Consider the following 22,379-nt stretch of genomic DNA (forward strand, 5'->3'; position numbering starts at 1 on the left):
AAAGAGAAAACAAAAGACCTAGAAACTGCATGATACAATGAGGTAACCTGATAAAGACCAGAGGCTTTGGATACAACAATATGAATTCAAATTCCAGCTCTTTTGTCATCTTGTATTTTCTCTTCAGTTCAGGTTCTTTAGCTGTAAAGAAAGTACTGTTCCACCTTATAAGTAGCAAGTATTAAATTAGGATGACACAAAAATGTTTCCCATCATGTCATCACAAACTATTAGAGCAGGTGAGTTTCTGTGAGGATTAGAAAAAGACAACACTAGGGGACCTCAGGGTCATGCCATATGGCTATACCAGTTATAAACCTACCCAAAATGACTGCAAGGTGAAAGGATTTAAAAGTGCCAATATAAAAGCAGCATGTGTAGTGTCATGTATTGTGGGGATGGGATTACAGGCGTAAGTAAGAGGGATAATGTCCGGGGCACTTTCTAGTGGACTTATTCCAGTGGCAACAATAACAACAACAACAACAACAACAACACACACACACACACTACTGTCACCAAATCCAAGTTGATCCAGGGCAGGGGGCAAGAAGACAGTTTTCAAATACTGATGGACTGATAAGGCCAGATAGACTTATAAACTAAAGTTGAGGGCTTTACAGTCTTTGCAGAGCAGATACATAAAATACTATGATTTTATTAGCAGCCACAGATGTACCATTTTTCACAACATTTTACACTATTTTTTATGTGTGGTACTGGGGATGGAACCCAGGGCCTCATGTGTGCTAGTAGGCAAATGCTCTACCACTAAGTTACATTCCCAGCCCCTTACACTTATCTTGTTTCATAGGAAACGGGACTAATTCTAGTGAAATATCAATAGTGTATCTTAAATAAGTAATGGTGCTGGAAAAGTTTAAGTTAAAATGTACTACATAATAGTGCAGAAACTAAGTGCATCTGGCAATTTCATCCATGGAAATAATGCTGAATCCTTAGTGTTTGGAGCAATATATTTTACGCATCTTTGGTCAGTCCTGGAGCAGTATCCACCACAGGCTGAATGACAAAGAGAAGCTAAAAAGGCTAAAACACTGAAGACCAAAACACACCACTCTGGAGACAGTTTATAATGAAACACTGGCCTGTAAACAGAGATCTGCTATAGTACCTTGCCCCACTGCAGTCCCTATTGCAAGATAGGATGTCCTCCATCATCCAGCCTCCAGGACAAGTGGTGCTTACAGAATCAAAACCCAGGACACATTGCCACTGGTTACTGATATGTGCTCCTATATAGTTGAGCATCAAGGATTCTCTTGAGAAGTATACCTTGAAAACATTTACTTCCAAAAAGACTGTTAGTCTTCTTGAGAGGCACACAGAGGAAAGTACATATCAGACATGGGTTCCCATTCTCATAAACAAAAAGACCACTGTTTGCGCTGTGAGGACTACCTTATTAGGAAGATTTCAGTTCTTAACTTCAAGAAAAGAGGCTTATATTAAAATCAACTTATGGTTAATTCCTTTAAAAAGTTGTTTTCAGCTGTGTGTAGTGCAGCATGCCTGTAATTCCAGTCACTTGGGAGTCGAGACGGAATGATCGAGGAAAATTAAGAGGCCAGCCTCAAGAACTAGGCAAGACCCTGTCTTAATATAAAAAATAAAAAAGGTTAGGGTTATAGCCTAAGGAAAAAAAAGAAATTGTTCTCAGACCTTCCCATTTTTTTTTTTTTTTTTTTTTTTTTTTTTTTTTTTTTTTTTTGTGGTGCTAGGGATTGAACTCAGGGCCTTATGCATGCAAGGCAAGCATTCTACCAACTGAGCTATATCCCCAGCCTGACAATCCCATTCTTAAAATTTACAGAAAGCCATGGAATATACAGTCTTTCCTGATTTTGGAGTCAGGAAGAAAGAGGAAACAGACTTTGTAAAAAGAATTTAAATTCTTGCCCTAAACTTTCTAAACTCTCAAACCTGCTTCATATATAGAAAGATAGCTTCCAACTTGACTAACAGGAGCCTCAACATGAATGTCTTCCTGAACCAACAATTCATTCTTGTTGTCACTCACTGCCATGGAATAGTTAGAACAACTCAAGTCTTCTAAATAGCAGACGTGGCACAATGAGTTGAAGCATTAGCTGTGTGCCCTGACTAATTCCTTTAACATAGGCTCAAACACATATACCCACATGTATACTGCAGTAGCATGCAAGGGCAGAATTTTTTTGTTTTTATCTATTGAACCCAGAGTCTTGATCATCCTAAACAGGAGCTCTACCCCAGAGCTACACCCTCAGCTCTGAGAAACTTTTTATTTTTATTTTTCTTTATTTTTTGGTACAGGGACTGAAGCCAGGGGCACTCTACCACTACGTCACATCCCTACCTCTTTTCGTTTTTTGAGACAGGGTCTCTGTTAAATTGCCAAGGCTGGCCTTGAACTTGTGATCCTCCTATCTCAGTCTCCTGAGTCACTGGGATTATAGGCATGTGCCACCACACCCAGTTTTAAGAACCTTTCTGAAATGCTAACGTGCTGGGGGAAAAAAAATTTTGCACTCATTTGGCTGGTCACCTAAGAGACTAGGAAAAAAGTCCTTCACCCCTCCTCTGACCACTTGCTCTCATTCTAGAAGACTAACACATCTACAGAGCAAGGTGCTGATCTGCTCTCCCAGGCACTCTCATCAAAAGGCATCCTTGATGTTCTTCAGTTGGCGCACAGCCAAGTCCACGGGAAGGCTGAACTTGAGGCTGCTGAGGCGACTGAGCAGATTGAGGGCACTCTCGAAGCCTGTGTGGGCCATGTAGCTCCAGGGCTGGTAGTGTGGCTCAATGAGTGATCCTGACTTACAGATGAGGTTCACCCAGGACACTAGACGCTGTTCATTCAGGGCCATGCACACCAAGGCCTTCAGCTCTGAGTCTGCACTGCGCTTGAAAGGGTCATGCTCTGTCAGCACCATGTGGATGGCTGTCAGTAGACTCTGTTTGGGGGTCACAATAGTGCCACCCATAACGGGCAGGGCAAAGGACTGGGAGAGCTTCCGGGCTGGGGATTCCACATAAGCTCGACCATTCTTAGCATGGTAGTACTTTACAAAGAGCTCCCAGGGATGCATGGTCTCAGGGGCTGAGGAGAAGGCTGGCAACAAACAAGCAATGGGGGCCATGACAAGGCTCATTCCAGGGGAGGAGGCATAGAGTCCATGGGCCAGCAGGTCCCTCACAGCCACTGTCAGTTCCTTGCGCACAGCCATGGTCAGCTCATCCTTGCCTCCCAGAGAGAGGTCCTGGAGGTTGGCAGAGGTTATGACATGGTCATGTGACTGGTATCTCAAGGCTAGCTGCTTCACTCTATCTACTGATATCTCCAGCTTCTTCAGTAAGGGGGTGTAGTCTCTGTCGGCCTGGCCCCTCTGCCATAGGGTTTGAGGGATCTGGCCTGTGGCACAACCAAACTGGCTAACAGCAAAGATCTGGAGCACAGCCAGTGCTTTCCTCATCAGGTGTAGCCCCGTCTCCCGGACTCTCTTCACATCTTCTGTCTTCGCTGTTTAGAAAAAGATAATGGCTGGTCAGCAGGAGGCATAATGAAACAGAGGAACAAGTCACAGGGTGGGATTAAGTTTTGCTTCCCTGACGTAGTATGTGGGCCACACGAAGACAAGACTCACCTAAGATGCAATTAGACTGACTTGTATTTTTGGTTAGTGATAGTAGCTGTGCTGAGATAAAATTCACATATCATATAATTTACCCACTGAGTGATTTTTGGTTTTTCTTTTTGTTTGTTTTATGGTACGAGGGATTGAACCCAGGGCCTTGTGCATGCTAAGCAAGCACTCTACCACTAAGCTACCCATCCCAGCCCTAGTGGTTTTTTCAGTATATTTAGTTGTGCAACCATTGTGGTAATCAATCATAGAATATTTTTATCATCCCCCAAGAAAATTCTGCACTATTAGCATGTCCCCATTTCTTCTCAAGACCTAAACAACCACTAATCTACTTTCTGGCTCTATGGACTTTCCTGTTCTGGAAGGTGTACTTACTTTTGCTGTTTCCTGGAGGCAGTCTGCTACTGCCTGTTCTGATGGAGCCATTTCCTGTTTTCCCACTGGCCTTGCATTCACAATGTCCACCACCTGTCTGTAAGGGGCTTCCTACTTCATCTGTAATCAGAAGTTACGTAGGTGAGACAGTTATTTAGTCTACGTGGCAGGAAAAATATTTAATGATGTCTACCATATGCCAAAAATTTTACAAATTCTGATTTCATTGTGTAAAATGGTGACTAACACATTGTAGTTGGCTCAATAAATATTTGTTTAGTAAATGAAGCCTGAATCATCATTTTTCAAATGAGAAGAGTGAGATTAAAGAGGTTAGTAACCTGCCCAAGGATATAAAGTCAGGAAGTGACACAGCTGGAATTTTAACTATCTGGTTCTAAAACCCATGTTCCTTCTACTCTATCAGGCAGATAAGACCTCTTAAATAGTACATTAAGAACTAGTGATGTAACAGTGGTCCACTTTATGCTTTGAATATAGCCCTTGCTGTTCTGCCACTGCAACTTATTTTTTAAATGGACGTTTCTTTTTCTTCCTCTTCCCCTGCTCCTCCCTAATTTCTCCCTATCCCTAATCTCAGGGGAAAACAGAATTACCTTTCTTCTCCATTTTAAGCAGATTTATATGTCCTTGAGTACATACTCACCACAGGAACAAAGTAATCCAGACTTTGGGCACGGAACCAGATTATCTCAGAAATGACTATCTCCCAAATTTTAACAAATGAATTACAACTCCAACAGAGAACAAGTGGAATGTAGTCTTTGAATCACCTTTTTAAAAGCCTCCCTGTTCCTGCTGATAGGGGGAATCACAGCCTCTGGGATAGGAGTCAGTTGTTTTTCTCCTTTGCTAGCAAAGCAATAAAACTTAAAAAAAAAAAACCAAAAACTAGCAATCCCAGAGGCTCAGGAGGCTGAGGCGGGAGGATCACGGGTTCAAAGCCAGCTCAGCAACTAGTGAGATCCTGTTCTCTAAGGGTTCAATCTCTAGTACCAAAAAAATGGTGCATGTTGCATGCCTGTAGTCCCAGCTACTTGGGGCGCCGGGGTGAGAAAACTGCTTGAGCCCATGAGCTCAAAGCCAGCTTCAGCAACACTAAGAGAACCAGACTCAAAAAAAAAAAAAAAAGAAAAAAAGAACTGGCACCTTTCAGAATAAATATAATTATTAAGACATCTGTTCACCCTTCTATCACCATTCCCTTCTCTGACCTTGAATAAAGCTGATGAACATCTCAAGATCTCGGATCTGGGTTTTCAGTTGCTCAACCAATTGTTCTTTTACTCGGGCTGGGTTGACAATCTGAGCCACTGCTGCATCAACACGCTGACGAAGCTCTTCAGTGGATAGGGAACTGATGTCCTCATTCAGATTCATGTCCAGTTTCTTTATTAACTCATCTATGATCACCTAGCAGGATCATAAGCAATGAACACACCCTTTGGAATTCTCAAGGAGAGGGTTAGAGAGAAGAATCTTAAGCAAGGATTATACTTTTAAATGGAAATCAAAACTATGCAGACCTTCAAATTTGTGAGAAAATTATCTAACTGTTGATCAAGGTGATCAGACTCTACTTCTTTTAACATAACAAGAACCTTTAGTTCCTCTCTGATAGGAATGGCTCCTTTTATTAACTGTAAATTTTTTACCACGCCAGTCAGCTCTTACTCAGTAAAACAACAGTATAAATAACCCAAAGAGACTGATGGTCCAAAAGCCTCATATTTAATTTCTCTAAAGGTTTCCAAGAGAATGCATACTGATTTTTCTTAAAATCCTTTTTATCTCTTCTTGCCCTACTCTAGACAACTAAAGGACAACTCTATAAAACATCAAGGTATATTACAGCCAAAATATTCTAGTAACATTATTAGGAACAATTTGAAATCCAGACAACACGTATTTTCCATGTTTTACGAATGGCTCTGTATAAGAGTAAAATTTCCCTTTGATTTGGACTAGTAGGGATTCTCAGTGAGGCCATAGGTAAACTGAACCTGGAGAGGCTGTCCTGGGAATGTTGGCAGGGACAAATTAACCTTATGTAATGATGAAGGTGCCTCTGAGGCCTGCTCACCCTCTGTCTTTCCAAGACCACAGATTGTGGCAGGGAGTCATAACTGCCCTCTTGATAGGCAAATGTTTCCAGGTCATCTAGCTGGGTCTTGAGCTGTAATATCAGTTCCTTCTGCTTCTCCCTCTGGGTTTCCAGACGCTCTTGTTTTTCCCGCTCACTCTAAGGGGAGAAAAATACTGGTCCATTTCACAGAAAAGAGAAACTCAGAACACATTAAGAATCTTTTTGGCTGGGTATGGTGGTGCACACCTGTAATCCCAGGAACTCGGGAGGCTGAGACAGAAGGATGGCAAGTTTGAGGTCGGCCTCAGGAATTTAGTGAGGCCCTAAGCAAATTAGTGAGACCCTGCTCAAAATAAAAAATAAAAATGGCTGGAAACGTAGTTGGTAGTAAATTGCCCCTATATTCAATTCCCTGTACTAAAAAATAAATAAATAAAGCTCTCAAACCAGTAACGATCAGGAAAATATGAAACACTCAATGAACAAAATAGGTTCAAACTAATAATAATTATTCCACCCAGGGCAATTTATTTATTTACTTAGAAATGGACTGATCTTGGGCTCCTGGACTCAAGTGTTCCTCCCACTCCAACATCTTCCAAGTAGCTAGAACTATAGGCTAGGTGCACCACCACACCCAACTAAGGGGCAATTTATCATACACATTTTCTTTCTTTCTTTTTTTTAATATATATATTTTTTAGTTGTTGATAAACCTTTATTTTATTTATTTATATGTGGTGCTGACAATTGAACCCAGTGCCTCACACATTCTAGGCAAGCGCTCAGCCCCCACATGTTTTTTTAAAGGAAGTTCTGGGCATATCTCAGTGGTAGAGCATTTACCTAGCACATGCAAGGCCCTGTGTTTGATCCCCAGCACTGTAAAAAACACAGTGTCTATCCTTCATTGGGATACAAAGAGGTCTTTTGTTAAAACTGCTCTTTGTTTTTCAAATGTCTAGTTGGGATAGAGACAACTCATCTTAGCCAAGAGTGCCTCCCAGGAATTAAACATGCCACCTCCACAACCACTGGCCACAGCTTAACTCGTGAATACCTGTTCGGCCAAGTCAGGGTGTAAAGAAAGGCTTTTTAACTCATAACCAGTTTTATTAAGGTTCAAATCTCCTCCATTTCCTCTGATAAGATTACAGGATATTTAAAAAAAAAAAAATCAAATGAAGGTGTCAGGGCAGTGAGAAACATCTAAAAGTAATGGGGTAAGAAGGTAACTTTCTTTTCTTTTTTTTTTTTTTTTTTGGCAGTGTTTGGGATCCAACCCAGAGTCCTATGCAATCTTCTACTAAGTTATGTACTCCAGTTCCTTGTTTTGTTTAAGTGTCTGGTAAGTTTTCCTAGAATAAATTCCACTTTTCACTGTTGGCTACCAGATAGTTTCTGCACTTAAATTATTAAAAAACTCTTGCTAAATAAAGTCTTGCTAATATATTTTTTTTTTTGCAGTACCAGGGATTGAACTCAGGGCCTTGTGCTTGCGAAGCAAGCACTCTACCAGCTGAGCTATCTCCCCAGCCCTGCTAATATACTCTTAAGACACTGGCATTTCCTTGCCTTTCTTGACTGTCAAATCCAAAAAAGCAGGGGCTAGGGACATAGCTCTCAGCAGTAGAGCACCTTTCCCTAGCACATTTGAGGCACTGGATTTGATCCCAGCGCAGCAAAACAGATAAATTAAAAAAAAAAAAAAAATTAAAAAAGCAAAACCAGCAAATTGTTTGTAGGTGTACATTTTAAACTAGAAGTCTATAACAGTATTATAACTTAACCTTAAAAAAGTACTTACCAAGCCCTCCAGAAGTAATGCATGAGAGAAAAAAATGAAAAGCAACAAATTAACTTTTTGTTCAAGTATTTATAAAACAATCCTCTTGCATTAGCTTTGCTCAACACAAAAGCAAGTTATTTCCTTAGGACACTCTCTCTCCAATCCTTTCTGCTAGAGTTTTTCATGGAATCCTATCCTCTTTTGGTACTTAGTAAAATCTTAGCTGTCCTTTAAGAAGTTTTTCTGATTTCTCCAGGCAGGATGTATAATTTCCTCCTCAGTATTTTGTATACACTTACTGTAGCTTATGCCTCATTACAGCATTTGTTTATGATTCTGCCTCCAGTAACTTCGAAGTTCCTTAAGAGTAAGGGTCTTGACTCTGAATCACCAATACCAAGCACAGTGCATGGCACAGGATGAGTTCTCAGTACTTTTTTTCCCCAGTACTGGGGATTAAACCCAGGGGTCACTGATCTACATTCCCAGTCCTTTTTATTTTTTGTTTTGAGACAGAATCTCCCCAAATTGCTAAGGCTGGCCTCAAACTTGAGATCCTCCTGCTACTTCAGCCTTTTGAGTCACTGGGGCTTCAGGTGTGCACCACTGCTCCTGGCTTCTCAGCACATATTTTTTAAAATTTTTATTTGTAGATGGAAACAATAACTTTATTTTATTTATTTTTATGTGATGCTGAGGATCGAACCTAGTGCCTCGCACATGCCAGGCAAGCACTCTACCACTAAGCTACAACCCCAGCCCTCAGTACATATTTGTTACAGGTTACTGAACTAAATTAGGTATAGAATGACAAATTCTGAATAATGAACTCTGACTGAAGCTGTCTAACTAGCCTAAGGAGAAAGATCTAGGAAAACGGTCTTTATTTCTGTTTTCATTGTGTTCCAACTTTGTGAAGCCAAAGAAGAAAGAAACCAAAATTCTGTTTTTGTGACTTAATTGTCTGCTGAATTCTGTCTCTTGTTGATAGCTATGGTATCATATTTGCTGGAGCATAGGCAAAAAATTTAATAGGAGAGAAAAATAAGCTCTGGTGCAAGGTAGGAAATAATAGCTATCATTCCTAGTATGAAGTGAGATAAAATACTGCCTTAAAAAAATTGGGGAAACTGGGGATGAAACTCAGTCATAGAGGTTTACCTAGCATTCTTTAAGCTCTTGGTTCCATTCCCAGCACTATCCACCAGCACAACAACAAAATGAAATCAATGATAAATAAATCATTCAGTTCAAAGATGTCCCCCACTTAGTTACTACCTGTTCAATGTATGCACATAATAGTTTCAGCTGTTTATTAGGTAGACCCACTAGTTTTTTTTTTTTTAAGTGTTACACTGGGAGCCTGAGGCAGGACCTCAGGTTCAAGACCAGTCTCAGCAATTTAGTGAGATCCTGTCTCAAAATAAAACAATCTGGGCATGGTGGCACATGCCTGTAATCTCAGTGAGCTAGCAGGTTGAATCAAGAGTACAAAAGTGTTTGTGTGTTTGTATGTGTGTATGTGTGTGTGATAGTAAGGATTGAATCCAGGGACACTTTACCACTGAGGCACATCTGCAACCCTTTATATTTTTTTATTTTGATACAGTCTCATTAAATTGCTGAGGTTGGCTTCCAACTTGTGAGCCCTTTGCCTCAGCCTCCCAAGTCACTGGGATTACAGGCATAAGCCACCATCCCAGCTAGGAGGACAACTCTGTGGCCATCTAGGAAACTTAGTGAGGCTCTGTTTCAAAAGAAAAAAAAAAGGGGCTTGGGAGGCTCAGTAGTAGAGCACCCTTGGGTTTAATTCCACAGTAACAAAAATAAATAAAAAGGGCTGGGGATGTAGCTCAGTGGGAGAGCACCCCTGAATTCAATTCCCAGTACCGCAAAAAATAAATGTTTAAAACATTTCAAAAATAAATTACTACACTGTTTATGAAAGCGAAAATGAACAATGAAAAGTGCTGCATCCACTGAGAACCTTTTGTTCTTTTCCATCCTGAACAGGACCTTGCAAAAGTAATTCTATTTTTTTTAGTCTTTAAGTCAGGCAATTTAAGGTGGCTATTCCTTATGCATGGACCTGTGGATGTGGAAAAAAGGGTGGAACAGTAAATACAGGATTGCATTGGAAACTGTTCTGATTAAAATAAGTCAATATCTGCTGCTGATAAATTTTCTTGGCTAAAATCAATTCTAGTGGGAAGAAAGTCACATGTTGAATTATAACTTGAAGAGTAAAAAGGTAAAAAAGCAGTGTGTTTCAACACCTCCAACAAGCTACCTACATGGGTTCACTTCCAGAGATTCAAAGCTTGTAAGGAAACTTTCCTTGGTGTGGAATACATAGTTTCATTGCTTCTCAAAGAAGGCAAACTGAATCCATCTTGTTAGTTACCAGAGGACCTCATTCAGAATACCTAGTTGTTAAGTAGGAGGAAGGAGCAGTTTGAAAATACTGATATTAGGAAAATTATATAATCGAGTCATGTTTCTTTCAGTTAGTAAGAGACTGCTGTTCACCCAGTTCTGACCGGATAAGAGGGTGCAAAGATTAAAGACTGCCTAGATTTACAGGAAGCAGAGGAATTAATCTAAATTTCCACGGATTTCACCTCACTTTCCAATTCTAATTCCCATGGTCAGGATACCCCATCAGCAAAAGTGTTTAGAGCTAAGAGTGTAGCTCCGTAATAGAACCCTTGCTTAGCAAGTGCAAGGCCCTGGGTTCAATCTCCAGCACCAAAAAAAGTGTCCAGGACTTTTTTTAAAAAAAGTATTTTATGAGGGGAGGGCAAGGTAAGCGGTTGTCCTGTTGGCTTCTCAATACTCTGCTCACAGCTCCTCACATCATCACACAGCACATTTTTTTCGCATACCTTCAATATGCATCTCTCACACTCAAGTTCTCTGATCTCTCAGTCCTCTTAGACCATCTACATCTGGCTCCAGTTTCCCTGTCTGACATATTCATACCCACCTAGTTGAGTCTGCTCTCCCCTTTCTACCTCCTTCTGCATTAGCAACGCCACTCACTTAAACCCCTATTCCCAAATCTGTTGGGGCCCAGCCCCACCCGCTCACCTGGTCCTCGCCCCGCAACCGTGGTCGGTCCCCAGGCAGCCTGTCGCCCTCGTCGCTGGTAGGGTCCCCGGGCCCCTCGTAACCCAGGACGTGAGGGCAGCCGCGGAAGGCGAATTCTTCCAGCTCGCGCAAGAGGCGCTGCTGCTCTGCCGGTGCCCCACGCACCACCTGGCGCAGGCGGAACTGCACCTGCGCGAAGTGCGAGGACAGCGCGAGCAATGCTGAATCCAGCCGCCGCCGTTCGGCCCGCAGTCGCCGCAAAGTACAGCTGGGCGAATCTGGCGGGGAACCCCGGCTGTGCCGGGCTCCTCGGTCGCCCCCTCTTCCGAAAATGCAGACACCCCAGGTCCGGTCTCTGCCACCGCCCCTACCGGGGCCCAGCGCACCGCCTCGCATGGTGGCAGCAATTCCTCTTCCTCCTCCTCTTCATCCTTTGTCTTTGCCTCAACGGCCGCCACCACCGCTACCGACTCCTCAGCAGCCTCGACAGCGGCCATCTTCCCGGAAACACCGCTGCACGTCAGCCGCGCCCCCTTGCTGCCATGGCAACGGCGTGCAGTCCGGGAAAAGCCGGAGGATTGGTGGGCGGGGCTTAAAGTTCGGGCGTCCCCGAGGGCGGTCCACCCGAGGGTGGTAAGCCTCTCAGAGACTTCTTTAGAGCCAATAATTTTTTATTGGGAGCCTATTCTGAATTAGGAATGGAGTACGAAAAGTTAGAGAAACAGATCAATGAAGCCAGGGACATGCCATTCCCTGTGCACAGAATTTAGTTTAGCCCTTTCCCTGGTTTTAGCGGATACGCGGTCTTTTCCTAATCTGTACATTTTAGGAGACTTTGAGAGGTTAAGGGCTACAGTGTTTAATCTCTCCCAGAATCCCCCTAGAGTGCAGATCTCTAGGCAGTTAAGCGACCTTCCCCACTGTCTCAACCCTTCCCTCGACCATATAAGGAAAGGCAGCTGCTGGGGGCGTCCCCAGTATCTAAAGATAGAGGCTTTTGCCCAGGACTCCAAACGCCACTGGGCAGGTGGAGCAGCCATGGCGCGGTAAGTGTTTCCGGCCGGGGTACTGCCCCCTCCCCTCCACCCTTTTCCCTGGAGATTCCCTGCCCACGTCTTGTGCGCTCTTTAGGTTCTGTGAGGCCCCACGGGAGCCCCAGACCTCAGACCTCTGTAACTTGTAGGGTGAGTTTTGATTTGACCTGGGTTCACCCTCACCACATCTCCGCACTTCGTCACTCCTTTTCTCCCTCTTCTGTCTCGCTTAGCTATACTTTGACAAGACTGTGGCACCGAACGTCCCTATATGGTCCCCTCCCTTATTTTTCCCAATTGCCCTGTCTTCCCTTCCCCACCCTTATGAAGCCCCACTACACTCCTTTTCAGGCAGCATGCCCGGACCCTGTGGTATGACAGACCCAAGTATGTGTTCATGGAGTTTTGTGGTTGAGGACAGCCGGATGTCCATGTGCTCATTGAGGATCATCGCATTGTCTTCAGGTAATGGCCCTCCTCTATGGAGGGCCTCGATTCTCAGGAACTTCCTTTTTCCTGATCCGGACCCCTGCTCCCAGACTCCCACATCTCAGTTTCATTATTTCTGTAGCTGCAAGAATGGTGATGGAGTGGAGTTGTACAACGAGATTGAGTTCTATGCCAAAGTGAACTCCAAGGTGAGGGTGGGCTGGATCACGTCAGGTTTGGATGGAAAAGGTGCCAAGGAGATTCATATGAAAACTCAGATCCTAAGAATAAGGCTCTCTCTCTGACAGGATTCCCAGGATAAGAGATCCGGCCGCTCTATTACTTGCTTTGTGAGGAAATGGAAGGAGAAGGTGGCCTGGCCCCGGCTCACCAAGGAGGATATCAAGGTGTGTGGGGAGTGGCTTGCTCCTTCTGTGCTCTCTGTTCATCCTCTGGGATTGCCCTTTCCTCCTTTCTAGTCAAAATTCAATGACTCATCAGGTCCTGCTTAGTTGACCTACTCAATATGCTGCCTTCCTTCATCCCATCCCCTGTACTGGGGACTGAACCCAGGGTACTCTATAACTGAACTACATCCCCAGCCCTTTTTATTTTTATTTTTCAAAAACTGATGAAGATTTATTTAGGAAAGTAAACACATATACAAGGAAGAATGGGGGCAATCTCAAGAGAAACACCACTGGGGTGAAGCAAGGATACCCACTCAAGGGAGAATGCAGGCTAGCTTCAGAGGGACAGACAACCTTTATTTATTATTTTGAGACAGAATCTTGCTAAATTGCTGAGGCTGGTGTTAAATTTGTGATCCTCCTGCCTCAGTGCACCACCATACCTGGTTGACCTCCTAAATATTTTGAACTTATTATTTAATTTCTTCCTGGTTCAGACCTCATCTATCAGTGTTTTGGGGCAAGTGGTTTTTGCTTATTTTTTTTTTTAATATATTTTTAATTGTAAAGGAACACAATACCTTTATTTTACTTATTTTTATGTGGTGCTGAGGATGGAACCCAGTGCCTGACACATACAAGGCAATTACTCTACCACTGAGCTACAACCCCAGCCCCTTTGGTGAAGTTTGTTGCATATTTTTGGTCCTATCCACAATCCATCCTGTGCATCACTCCAAGGATAGACTGTCTAAAACATATATTAACCTTGACACTTTCCCACATAAGACCCTCCAGTGGCTTTTCCCCTAAAGATTGAAAGTTGAGCTAGGCATGGTGATGCATGTCTTTAATCCCAACTACTTGGGAGGCTGAAGTAGAATGCTCGCAAATTCAAGGTCAACCTGAGTAATTTAGTGAGACCCTGCCTTAAAGTAAAATATAAAAAGGGATGGGACTCTAGCTCAATGGTTCAATCCCTAGTACCAATACAGACAGAACAACCACAAAAAAATCAAAGCTTAAAAATTGGCCACCTGCTGGCTGAATCTGACTTTCACATTTGTTTTAATAATTTTCAGTGTTAATTTTTTTCCCCTTCAGTACTAGGGATTGAACCCAGAGCCTCGTTCATGCTAGGCAGGTGCTTTACTACTGAGCTACATTCCTTACCCTTTAAAAATTTTTTTATTTTATTTTTGAGACACAGTCTCATTAAATTGCTCAGGTGGCCTTGAACTTGTGATCCTTCTGCCTCAGTTTCCTGAATAGCAGGATCACAGGTGTGTACCCATCATTGCCTGTTTTGACTGGTTACATTTACATTATTTTGTTACTTAATTTAAAAAATGTGGATATTTTATCTACAAATTCAGATTATCAGCTTCTTTGAAATTGGGAGAGTCTGGCTGCATTCCCAATGCTGAGTAGAAGCTTCAAATGAGGTATGCACTTTACCTCAGGTTACTCTTTTTCATTACCTCCCTGACTTTTTTTTTTTTTTTTTTAAGGCATTTAAGCTGTAACTCCTGCCCTTTGGATTGAATTCCAAGTACTGTAGCATGGCACAAATCCCATCCTATACTTTCTGCCTCAAAGTTTACATTCCAGACACAGCAAGCTATTTGCAGTGTTTTGTTTTGTACACACTAGGCTTTCTCACCTTTGTGACTTTGCTCAAGCCATGTCTTTTTCCTGAAAATCCACCACCATCCTCACCTTCATCTACCTGACCCTGTATATCCTTCAAGGCCCTGCTATTCCAAGTTTGGTTCCCCTACCTCCTTTCTGGGTTCCCATGATATCCCTGTTTCACCCCACCACCCTACTTTTCCCACTGTGTGCAAGGCTGTGTGTGGATTTTTTTTTCACTATATCTCTCCCCGACCTTTCTTCCTGATGGCTGGACAGTCCATTGAACATTTTTATAATCCCAATGCCAAACTCAGAGTCTGACCAATAGTATATGTTCAATAAATATCTGTTAAATGAGTGTGTGAATGATGTCTTCCCTGTATAAAGGAGGGCACTTTGGAACATGCCTCAAAGTATCACCTCTGATTCCAAGGAATACTACATGTCTGTCTTGATTGATTGACTCCTATGATGCTTTATGATATTTTCCTACATATGTTGTCTCTCTAATCATTTGACTCTTGAAGGGCAGGACTTCTATGCTTTTATAGATCCTGTCATTTCTGGCATTGTGCTCAGCAGCTAGTAGGTAAATATCTGTGGATGCCAGTGACAACATGGCAGCCTGAAGGGGAGTTGGTGAAAAGGGATGCTGTTAGGAAGACTATACTGCATTGACCCTCTTACCCTCCTGTGCGCATGTCCATAGTCTTTTCATGCTGAAAAGACTGCTGCTGCTGCTCTTCCTGCCTGTGACTTGATGTTTCCCCTTACAGCCAGTGTGGCTCTCTGTGGACTTTGATAACTGGAGAGACTGGGAGGGGGATGAAGAGGTGGAGCTGGCTCACGTGGAGCATTATGCAGAGGTAGGAGAGACAGCACCTATTATTTTTTGCCCGTCTTGGTCATTCTCTGTATCTGTCTGCATGCATTTCTTTGGAGGACTGTCATCAGGGCCAGGCAGGGATATTCAAGCTTCCTTAGTAGGCTATTCATTGGTGCTGTTACTCTTTACATATTTCATGCAATGTTTAGTAGGGATGAGAGGAATAAATATTAGTGGAATTATATATGAATTCAGTTACTATTCATGGATTAGCCTGTGTTCTGAAAAGTTTTGGCAAAATCGCTTCCGTAGTTCTGTAATTCTTGTCTTCTATTTCCTTTGTCTTTTTCTTCCTGAGCCAGAACATTTCATGGGTAGCTAACACTAAACAGTATAAAAATTTATATTCTGGGCTGGGGATGTAGCTCAGTTGGTAGTACTTGCCTAGAATGTGTGTGGCCATGGGTTTGACCCCTAGCACTGTCGAGAGAGAGAGAAAGAAAGAATCTGGATTAGTAAGATTAGAGTTTATGTATTTAAGTTTCCTTTTTTTTTTTTTTTTTTTTTGTATTGAGAATTGAACCCAGGGGCACTTAACTACTGAGTCACATTCCCAGCCATTTTTTTTTTTCTTTTTCTTTTTCTCTTTTCTTTTTTTTTTTGGGGGGGGGGGGTTACTGGGGATTGAACCAGGACCTTGTGCTTGCAAGGCAAGCACTCTACCAACTGAGCTATCTCTCCAGCACCCCCAGCCATTTTTTATATTTTATTTAGAGACAGCATGTCGCTGAGTTGCTTAGGGCCTTGCTAAGTTTTTGAGACTGACTTTGAACTCTTGATTCTCCTGCCTCAGCCTACCAGCTGCTGGGATTGTAGGCATGCACCACTGTGACAGGCTGCAATTAATTTCAGTGATGTGTTTAGGGGTTTGAAAGATGGGAGTAGTTGCCTAGCAGGCCCTGGCTAAGACCATCCTTCTATGGTCCATCAGTATGCAGATTGCTCTTCTTTCACCCTCTTGTCTCTTGGGACTATTTTCTCTTCCTTTTAGCTTTTGAAGAAGGTCAGCACCAAGAGACCTCCACCTGCCATGGATGACCTGGATGTAAGTAATGCCTTTCCCACCACCCTTCAATTTCTTTTAGGCCTTAAAAAATAATACCCTAGAAAATTTTCTATCCCAGTCTCTAGCACAAAGCAGTTCTCAGTGAATATTAACCAAATTTTTTTTTAAAAGATTTATTTTATTTTTTTTATGTTTTTTTAAATTTATTTTATTGTAAACAAATGGGATACATGTTTGTTTCAGTTTTTACATGGAGTAACAGTATACCACTTGCATATTCATATATTTACATAGAGTAATGATGTTTGATTCATTCTGTTATTTTTTTCCTCCCCCTCCCCACCTATTAACCAAATTTGAATTTGACAAATGTTCTCCAAGTTTTAAAAAACCCCAACAAGATCCTCCTCCCTTCCATCTCCCCTTCTTTACTACAGTAGAGCAGACCTGGTCCTGTTGAGTATCTTTAATTGAAATTCTGAAACTAAGTGATTCATAACAGAGTGCTGTTTATTGAGTGCCAGTGGTTTATTTTATTATCCAAGGTTAAAATCCTTCAGTATTAGCTTCCTAAGAAGTATGTTTTAAAAGGTAACAAAAGAAAACATGGAGAGCAGGCAGCAGTGAGCAGTAGCATTTGTAAACATAAACGTTTGTTCTTTGTAGCGTCTACAGGAGCTTTGTCTTTTTTTCTCTCCCTAGGATGATTCTGACGGTGCTGAAGCAACAAGTAATTAACTTTCTGTGACAGCAGAGCTGAGAGGAGGTTGTAACTACCTTCTGTTGCTCTGAAAAGCCCTGGCCTGGACCCTTGTCAGCTGTTGGCTGTGCACCAAGGTCCTCTGAGATCTCTGAACTTTCTAGAAGTTCTTTATTAAGTGTTCCCCTTATATTTATGTCTTCCTCCTGGGTATTTGACTTGGTGCTGCATCAAGATGGCAGGATAAAGGAGGAGTATACAGGTGGAGCTTCTGACTTCTTTACTGATTAATGTATAAGATCTCTGTTTGGAATGCTTGGTTAGTTGAGTTTGTGCATATATGTGACAGAGCAAAAGCCAAAGAAGAAACAGATTATAATAAAACTCTAGGAGTCGTTCTCCATCTATCCATTCTTGTACCTTTTCCTCTTGGTGGAAAGCCTCTTCTCCTTTCAGAGTTTCTCTCTTAAGAAGGTAGGGTAGGGCTTAGAGGTTTTGGCCCTCATGGAGGTTGGAATAAAAAAAGATATTAGGGACAGGCTTGTAACCAAACTGAGGGACTTTCCTCTTGCCCAGATCCGGGCTTGGTCCTTTTTAGAACAGTCACCTTAAGCCAAGAGCAGAGTGATGTCTGTAAATCCCTGTGGAAGGCTGTAACAGGAGGATGGCAAGTTTGAGGCCAGCTTCAGCAATTTAACAGGCCCTAAGCAACCTAATGAGACCCTGCCTCAAAATAATGAAAAGGGCGGGGATGTAGCTCAGGTGTAAAACACCCGAGTTCGATTCTCAGTACAAAAAAACAAAAAACAACAACAAACAAAAATAACAACAACAATAACAAAAAAAAAAAAAAAAACAAAAATAAAGCAAACAACAACAAAAACCCCAAGAAAACAAATAAAAAAAACCTCAGCCACCTCAACTTCCTGCATGCTCCAGAAATCTTTTCACATTTTCAAAACTAATTGTTACTCTAATGTCTATCTGTATATTCTTCCATTTAACAGCTTCTTCATTCATCCACAAATGCATATTGAGTGCCTAATATGTACAATGACTATAAGTTAAAACAAATGTAATACCCACAGGACCTTGCTCTTTGAAGTCATGATTTGTTTGTTTGTACTGGGGATTGAATCCGGGGGTGCTTAACTGCTGAGCCACATCCCCAGTTCATTTATTTTTAATTTTGAGAGAGGTTCTCACTAAATTATTTAGGGTCTTGCTAAATTGTTGAGGCTGGCTTTACACTTGCAATTCTCTGCCTCAGCCTCCCAAGTTGCTGGGATTATAGGCACGGACTGTGACATATGGCCCGAAATCATGGTAAAGTATTAAGATTTATTTTAAAAGTAGACTTTAAAACACATATATAAGCAAGATATATGGATATAGTTTTAAAATGAAATTATATAAAAGCTGAGCATAGTGGTGCATGCCTGTAATCCCTGAGACTTGGGAGGCTAAGACAGGAGGATCATAAGCTCTAGGCCAGTCTCAACAACTTAGCAAGACCCTATCTCAAAAAATAAAAAAGGGTCGGGCACAATGGTGCACACCTGTAATCCCAGCAGCTCAGGAGGCTGAGACAGGAGGATTGCAAGTTCAAAGCCACAGTTTTATTTTCTTTCTCTTTCTTTCTTTGTGTGTTTGTGTGTGTGTGTGGTACTGGGGATTGAACCCAGGTTCACTCTACCACTGAATTAAATCTCCAGCCCTGTTTTAGTCAGCTTTTTCATTGCTGTGACTAAAAGACCCAACAAGAACAATTTGAGGAAAAGTTTATTTGGGGGCTCACGATTTCAGAGGTCTCAGTTCATTGATGGCCAGCTCCATTCCTTGAGGCTGGAGGTGAGGCTGAACATCATGGCAGAAGAGTATGGTGGAGGGAAGCAGCTCACATGATGATTAGAAGCAGAGAGAGAGAGACTCCACTCTCCAGTTACAAAATATATGCCCCAGAGGCATACCCCTAGGGACCACCTCCTCCAGCCACACACTACCCACCTTCAGTTACCACTCAAGTTAATCCCATGAGGGGATTAATTAAACGATTGGGTTAAGACTCTCATAACCCAATCATTTCTCCCTTAAACCTTCTTTCATTGTCTTGCACATGAGCTTTTGGGGGACACCTCACATCCAAAACATAATATTCCACTCCTGGCCCCCAAAAGCTCATGACTATCTCACAGTGCAAAATATATTTTGTCCATTTCCAAGAGTCCCCACAGTCTCAACAGTTCCAAGATTGCCCAAAAGTACAAGTCCAAAGTCTCCTCTAAGGTTCAGGGTAAGCTTGCATTGTAAGCTCCTATAAAAGTCAAAAGCAATTTACAAGTATCCAATATATAAAGGTACAGAGTAAACATTTCCATTCACAAGAATAGGGGCATAGAAAGAAGGGATGGGACCAAAACAAGACTGAAATCCAGCTGGGCAAACAAATCCTGTAGCCCACATCCGGCCCCTGGGGCACATGGCATGGTGATGTTCTGTCCAGAGTGCTCGTGTACAGCCCCTACATCCTTGTTGGTTTCAGCCCAGGGCCTTTCTGTTGGCTTGTGTTTGCTCAATTCCAGCAGCTTTCCTATGTTACTGGCATTTCTTAATCTCAGGGTCTCCAATGCAGCTTCAGCTTCCTCTTCATATCTCCACACTTCGCCCTCTCAGGGATGCCTCCAGGAACTCTGTCCCTGCTGCACTTTGCCTGGCCTCCCAGGCCTTTCTTTGAAATCTTGGTGGAAGCCTCCATCAACCTCCATGACCTGCAGAACCAGCACCAAGTGGTTGATGCCAGGGTCTGCTGCCATCTCAAGCAAACTTAAAACTTCCAGGGACCATGGTTGCAGCAGCCTCTAGTGTCTGGACAGCTCAGTATGTTGAAAAAACTTTCTAGGTCCCCTTGTGCAAGAAGAGTACCCACTGGTCTCTTCTCAAAAGAATTTTACTTTTACTTCCTTTAGTCTGAGGTGGATATGATCTTGCCAATTCCTGAGATGCTCTGGAGCCATCTTTCTTATCATCTCTGAGCAAAGGATTTAGCATTTCTTTAGTGACAGTAATGCCTTTAACAACTGAAACTTCCTTAACCCCAGTTTTATTCCCACCTCTGAAGTCCAAGTTTTTCAAGTCTTTCTGCACTTCATTATCATAATAAACTTGACTAGAAGCTGCCAGCAATATCCCTGCCACCATCTGAATGCTATGATCTCTAGAAACTTCTGCCAGATTAAGAAGTTAATTGTTTTTAAAATCAGCCTCACAGAAAGGTCTCAGAACATGGAGAAATGCAGACAATTTCTCAGCCAGAATATAACGTGAATGGCCTCTTAAGTTAATTACCAATAATGTCCACCTTTTCCTCTGAACACTCTTAAGCCCTGTTATCACCGTCCATGGTTCTACTGGCATTCTGGCCTTCTGAGCTTCCACCAGAATCAGCCATTGGGCTTCACTTATAATAATCTAAAGCATTTCCAGCTAGCATTTCTAAACATCTAAAAATTCCTCCCCCAAATTCCAAAAAGCTCCAAAAGCTTAGGTTTTGCTCAGATTAGTCACAGAATGACCCCACTCTTTTTTTTTTTTTTTTTTTTTTTCCCAGGGCTGGGGATTGAACCCAGGGCCTTATGCTTGTGAGGCAAGCACTCTACCAACTGAGCTACATCCCCAAGCCCATGACCCCACTCTTGATATCAATTTCTGTCTTAGACAGCTTTTTCACCAATGTGACTAAAAAACCCAAGAAGAATAATTTTAGAGGAGGAAAAGTTTATTTGGGGGATCATGGTTTCAGAGATCTCAGTCCATAGGCAGCTGGCTCCACTCCTTGGGGCTCAAAATGAGGCTGAACATAATGGCAAAAGAGTGTGGTGGAGGAAGCAGCTCACATGATGATAAGGCAGCAGTGAGAGACACACTCCACTCTCCAGATACAAATTATATACTCCAAAGGCATGACCCCAAGGGCCCACCTCCTCCAGTAACACCCTACCCACTGTCAGTTACCCCTCAGTTAATCCCTATCAGGGGATTAATTCACTGATTAGGTTAAGACTTAAAACCCAATCATTTCACTTCTAAACATTCTTGCACTGTCTCATACATGAGCTTTTTTATTTACATAATACATACTGTATGGTGTTTTAGACTGCACCATATCATCTATATCATTATACTGTATTATACATTTCATAAAATCTGTAACATATAAAGTATAGTTATGTAATATATAAGACAAGATGCAGGCTGACCATTCCTAATCTGAAAATTCAAAATCTGAAATGCTATGAAATCTGAAAAGCTATGAAATCCAAAATTTTTTGATTGCTGATATGCTGCTCAAAAATTTTGGATTTGGGATTTTCAGATTAAGGGTACGCAACCAGTAAACCTGTGCAAGTATTCTAAAAATCAAAACCAAAATGAAACAACAAAAAAAAAAAAAAAAAAAAAAAAAAAAAAAAAAAAACTCAATGAGCATGGTGGTATATACCTGTAATCCCAGCAATTTGGGAGGCTGAGGCAGGAGGATCGCAAATTTGAGGCTAGTCTCAGAAATTTAGTGATACCCTGTCTCAAAATTTAAAATACAGAAATCCGAAATACTCTGGTTCCAAGCATTTTGGATAAGGTATACACAAAATATATTCGATCATAAGCATATTCAATAGCATGTACTGCTTATATAAAGTATAATATAGAGCATATTATTAACACATATACTTTATGTATATGTCTGCCTTGCACTATATGTATACCAGGGATTGAACCCAGGGGCACCTTAACCACTGAGCCACATCCCCAGCCCTTTTTATTTTCATATACAAAATTCTTAGGTACTTGCTAAATTACTGAGGCTGGCTTTGAACTTGTGATCCTCATGCCTCCGCCTCACCCAGCCGCTGGGATTACAGGCATGCACTACCGCCCGGGCCTCGCAGGGCTATTTATTTAACCAGTGCCGTCCCCACCTCAACACTCTACACTATAAGGATTTAATCGGCAGGGGCCCAAAGGGCTCTCGACAAGTTCAGGCTGCGAGTTTTCTATTATTTCTGTTTTTTTTTTCCAGGTTTTTTTGTTTTGTTTTGTTTTTCTAGTGTTAAAAATTACCAAGACAGACAAAAAAAAAAAAAGAAAGAAAGAAAGAAAGAAAGAAAGAAAAAGAAACAAAGAACAAACAAATAAATAAATAAATAAAAACAAATTCAGAACTCCCACAATTCGCGTTTTCTGTAAATTTGGCCAAACCACACCCCT

The 22,379-nt window shown here is 41.9% G+C and overlaps 2 protein-coding genes across 2 annotated transcripts; one reads left to right on the top strand and one right to left on the bottom strand.

Moving 5' to 3' along the window:
- Positions 1-1,818: 1,818 nt before the first annotated feature.
- On the bottom strand, positions 1,819-12,055 carry RUNDC1 (RUN domain containing 1). The gene is given in 6 exon segments (XM_079134003.1): positions 1,819-3,526; positions 4,029-4,148; positions 5,264-5,462; positions 6,133-6,291; positions 11,015-11,307; positions 11,310-12,055. Coding segments are annotated over 6 exon segments (1,839 nt in total). The 5' UTR covers positions 11,512-12,055; the 3' UTR covers positions 1,819-2,660.
- On the top strand, positions 12,053-17,640 carry PTGES3L (prostaglandin E synthase 3 like; the record flags this gene model as incomplete). The annotated part of the gene is given in 9 exon segments (XM_079130330.1): positions 12,053-12,060; positions 12,400-12,457; positions 12,459-12,468; positions 12,471-12,513; positions 12,620-12,686; positions 12,786-12,884; positions 15,299-15,388; positions 16,400-16,453; positions 17,117-17,640. Coding segments are annotated over 9 exon segments (465 nt in total). The 3' UTR covers positions 17,153-17,640.
- Between the last annotated feature and the right edge of the window lie 4,739 nt (positions 17,641-22,379).

The sequence above is a fragment of the Sciurus vulgaris genome (assembly GCF_902686455.1).
Source record: "Sciurus vulgaris genome assembly, chromosome: 3".
NCBI lineage: Eukaryota > Metazoa > Chordata > Mammalia > Rodentia > Sciuridae > Sciurus > Sciurus vulgaris.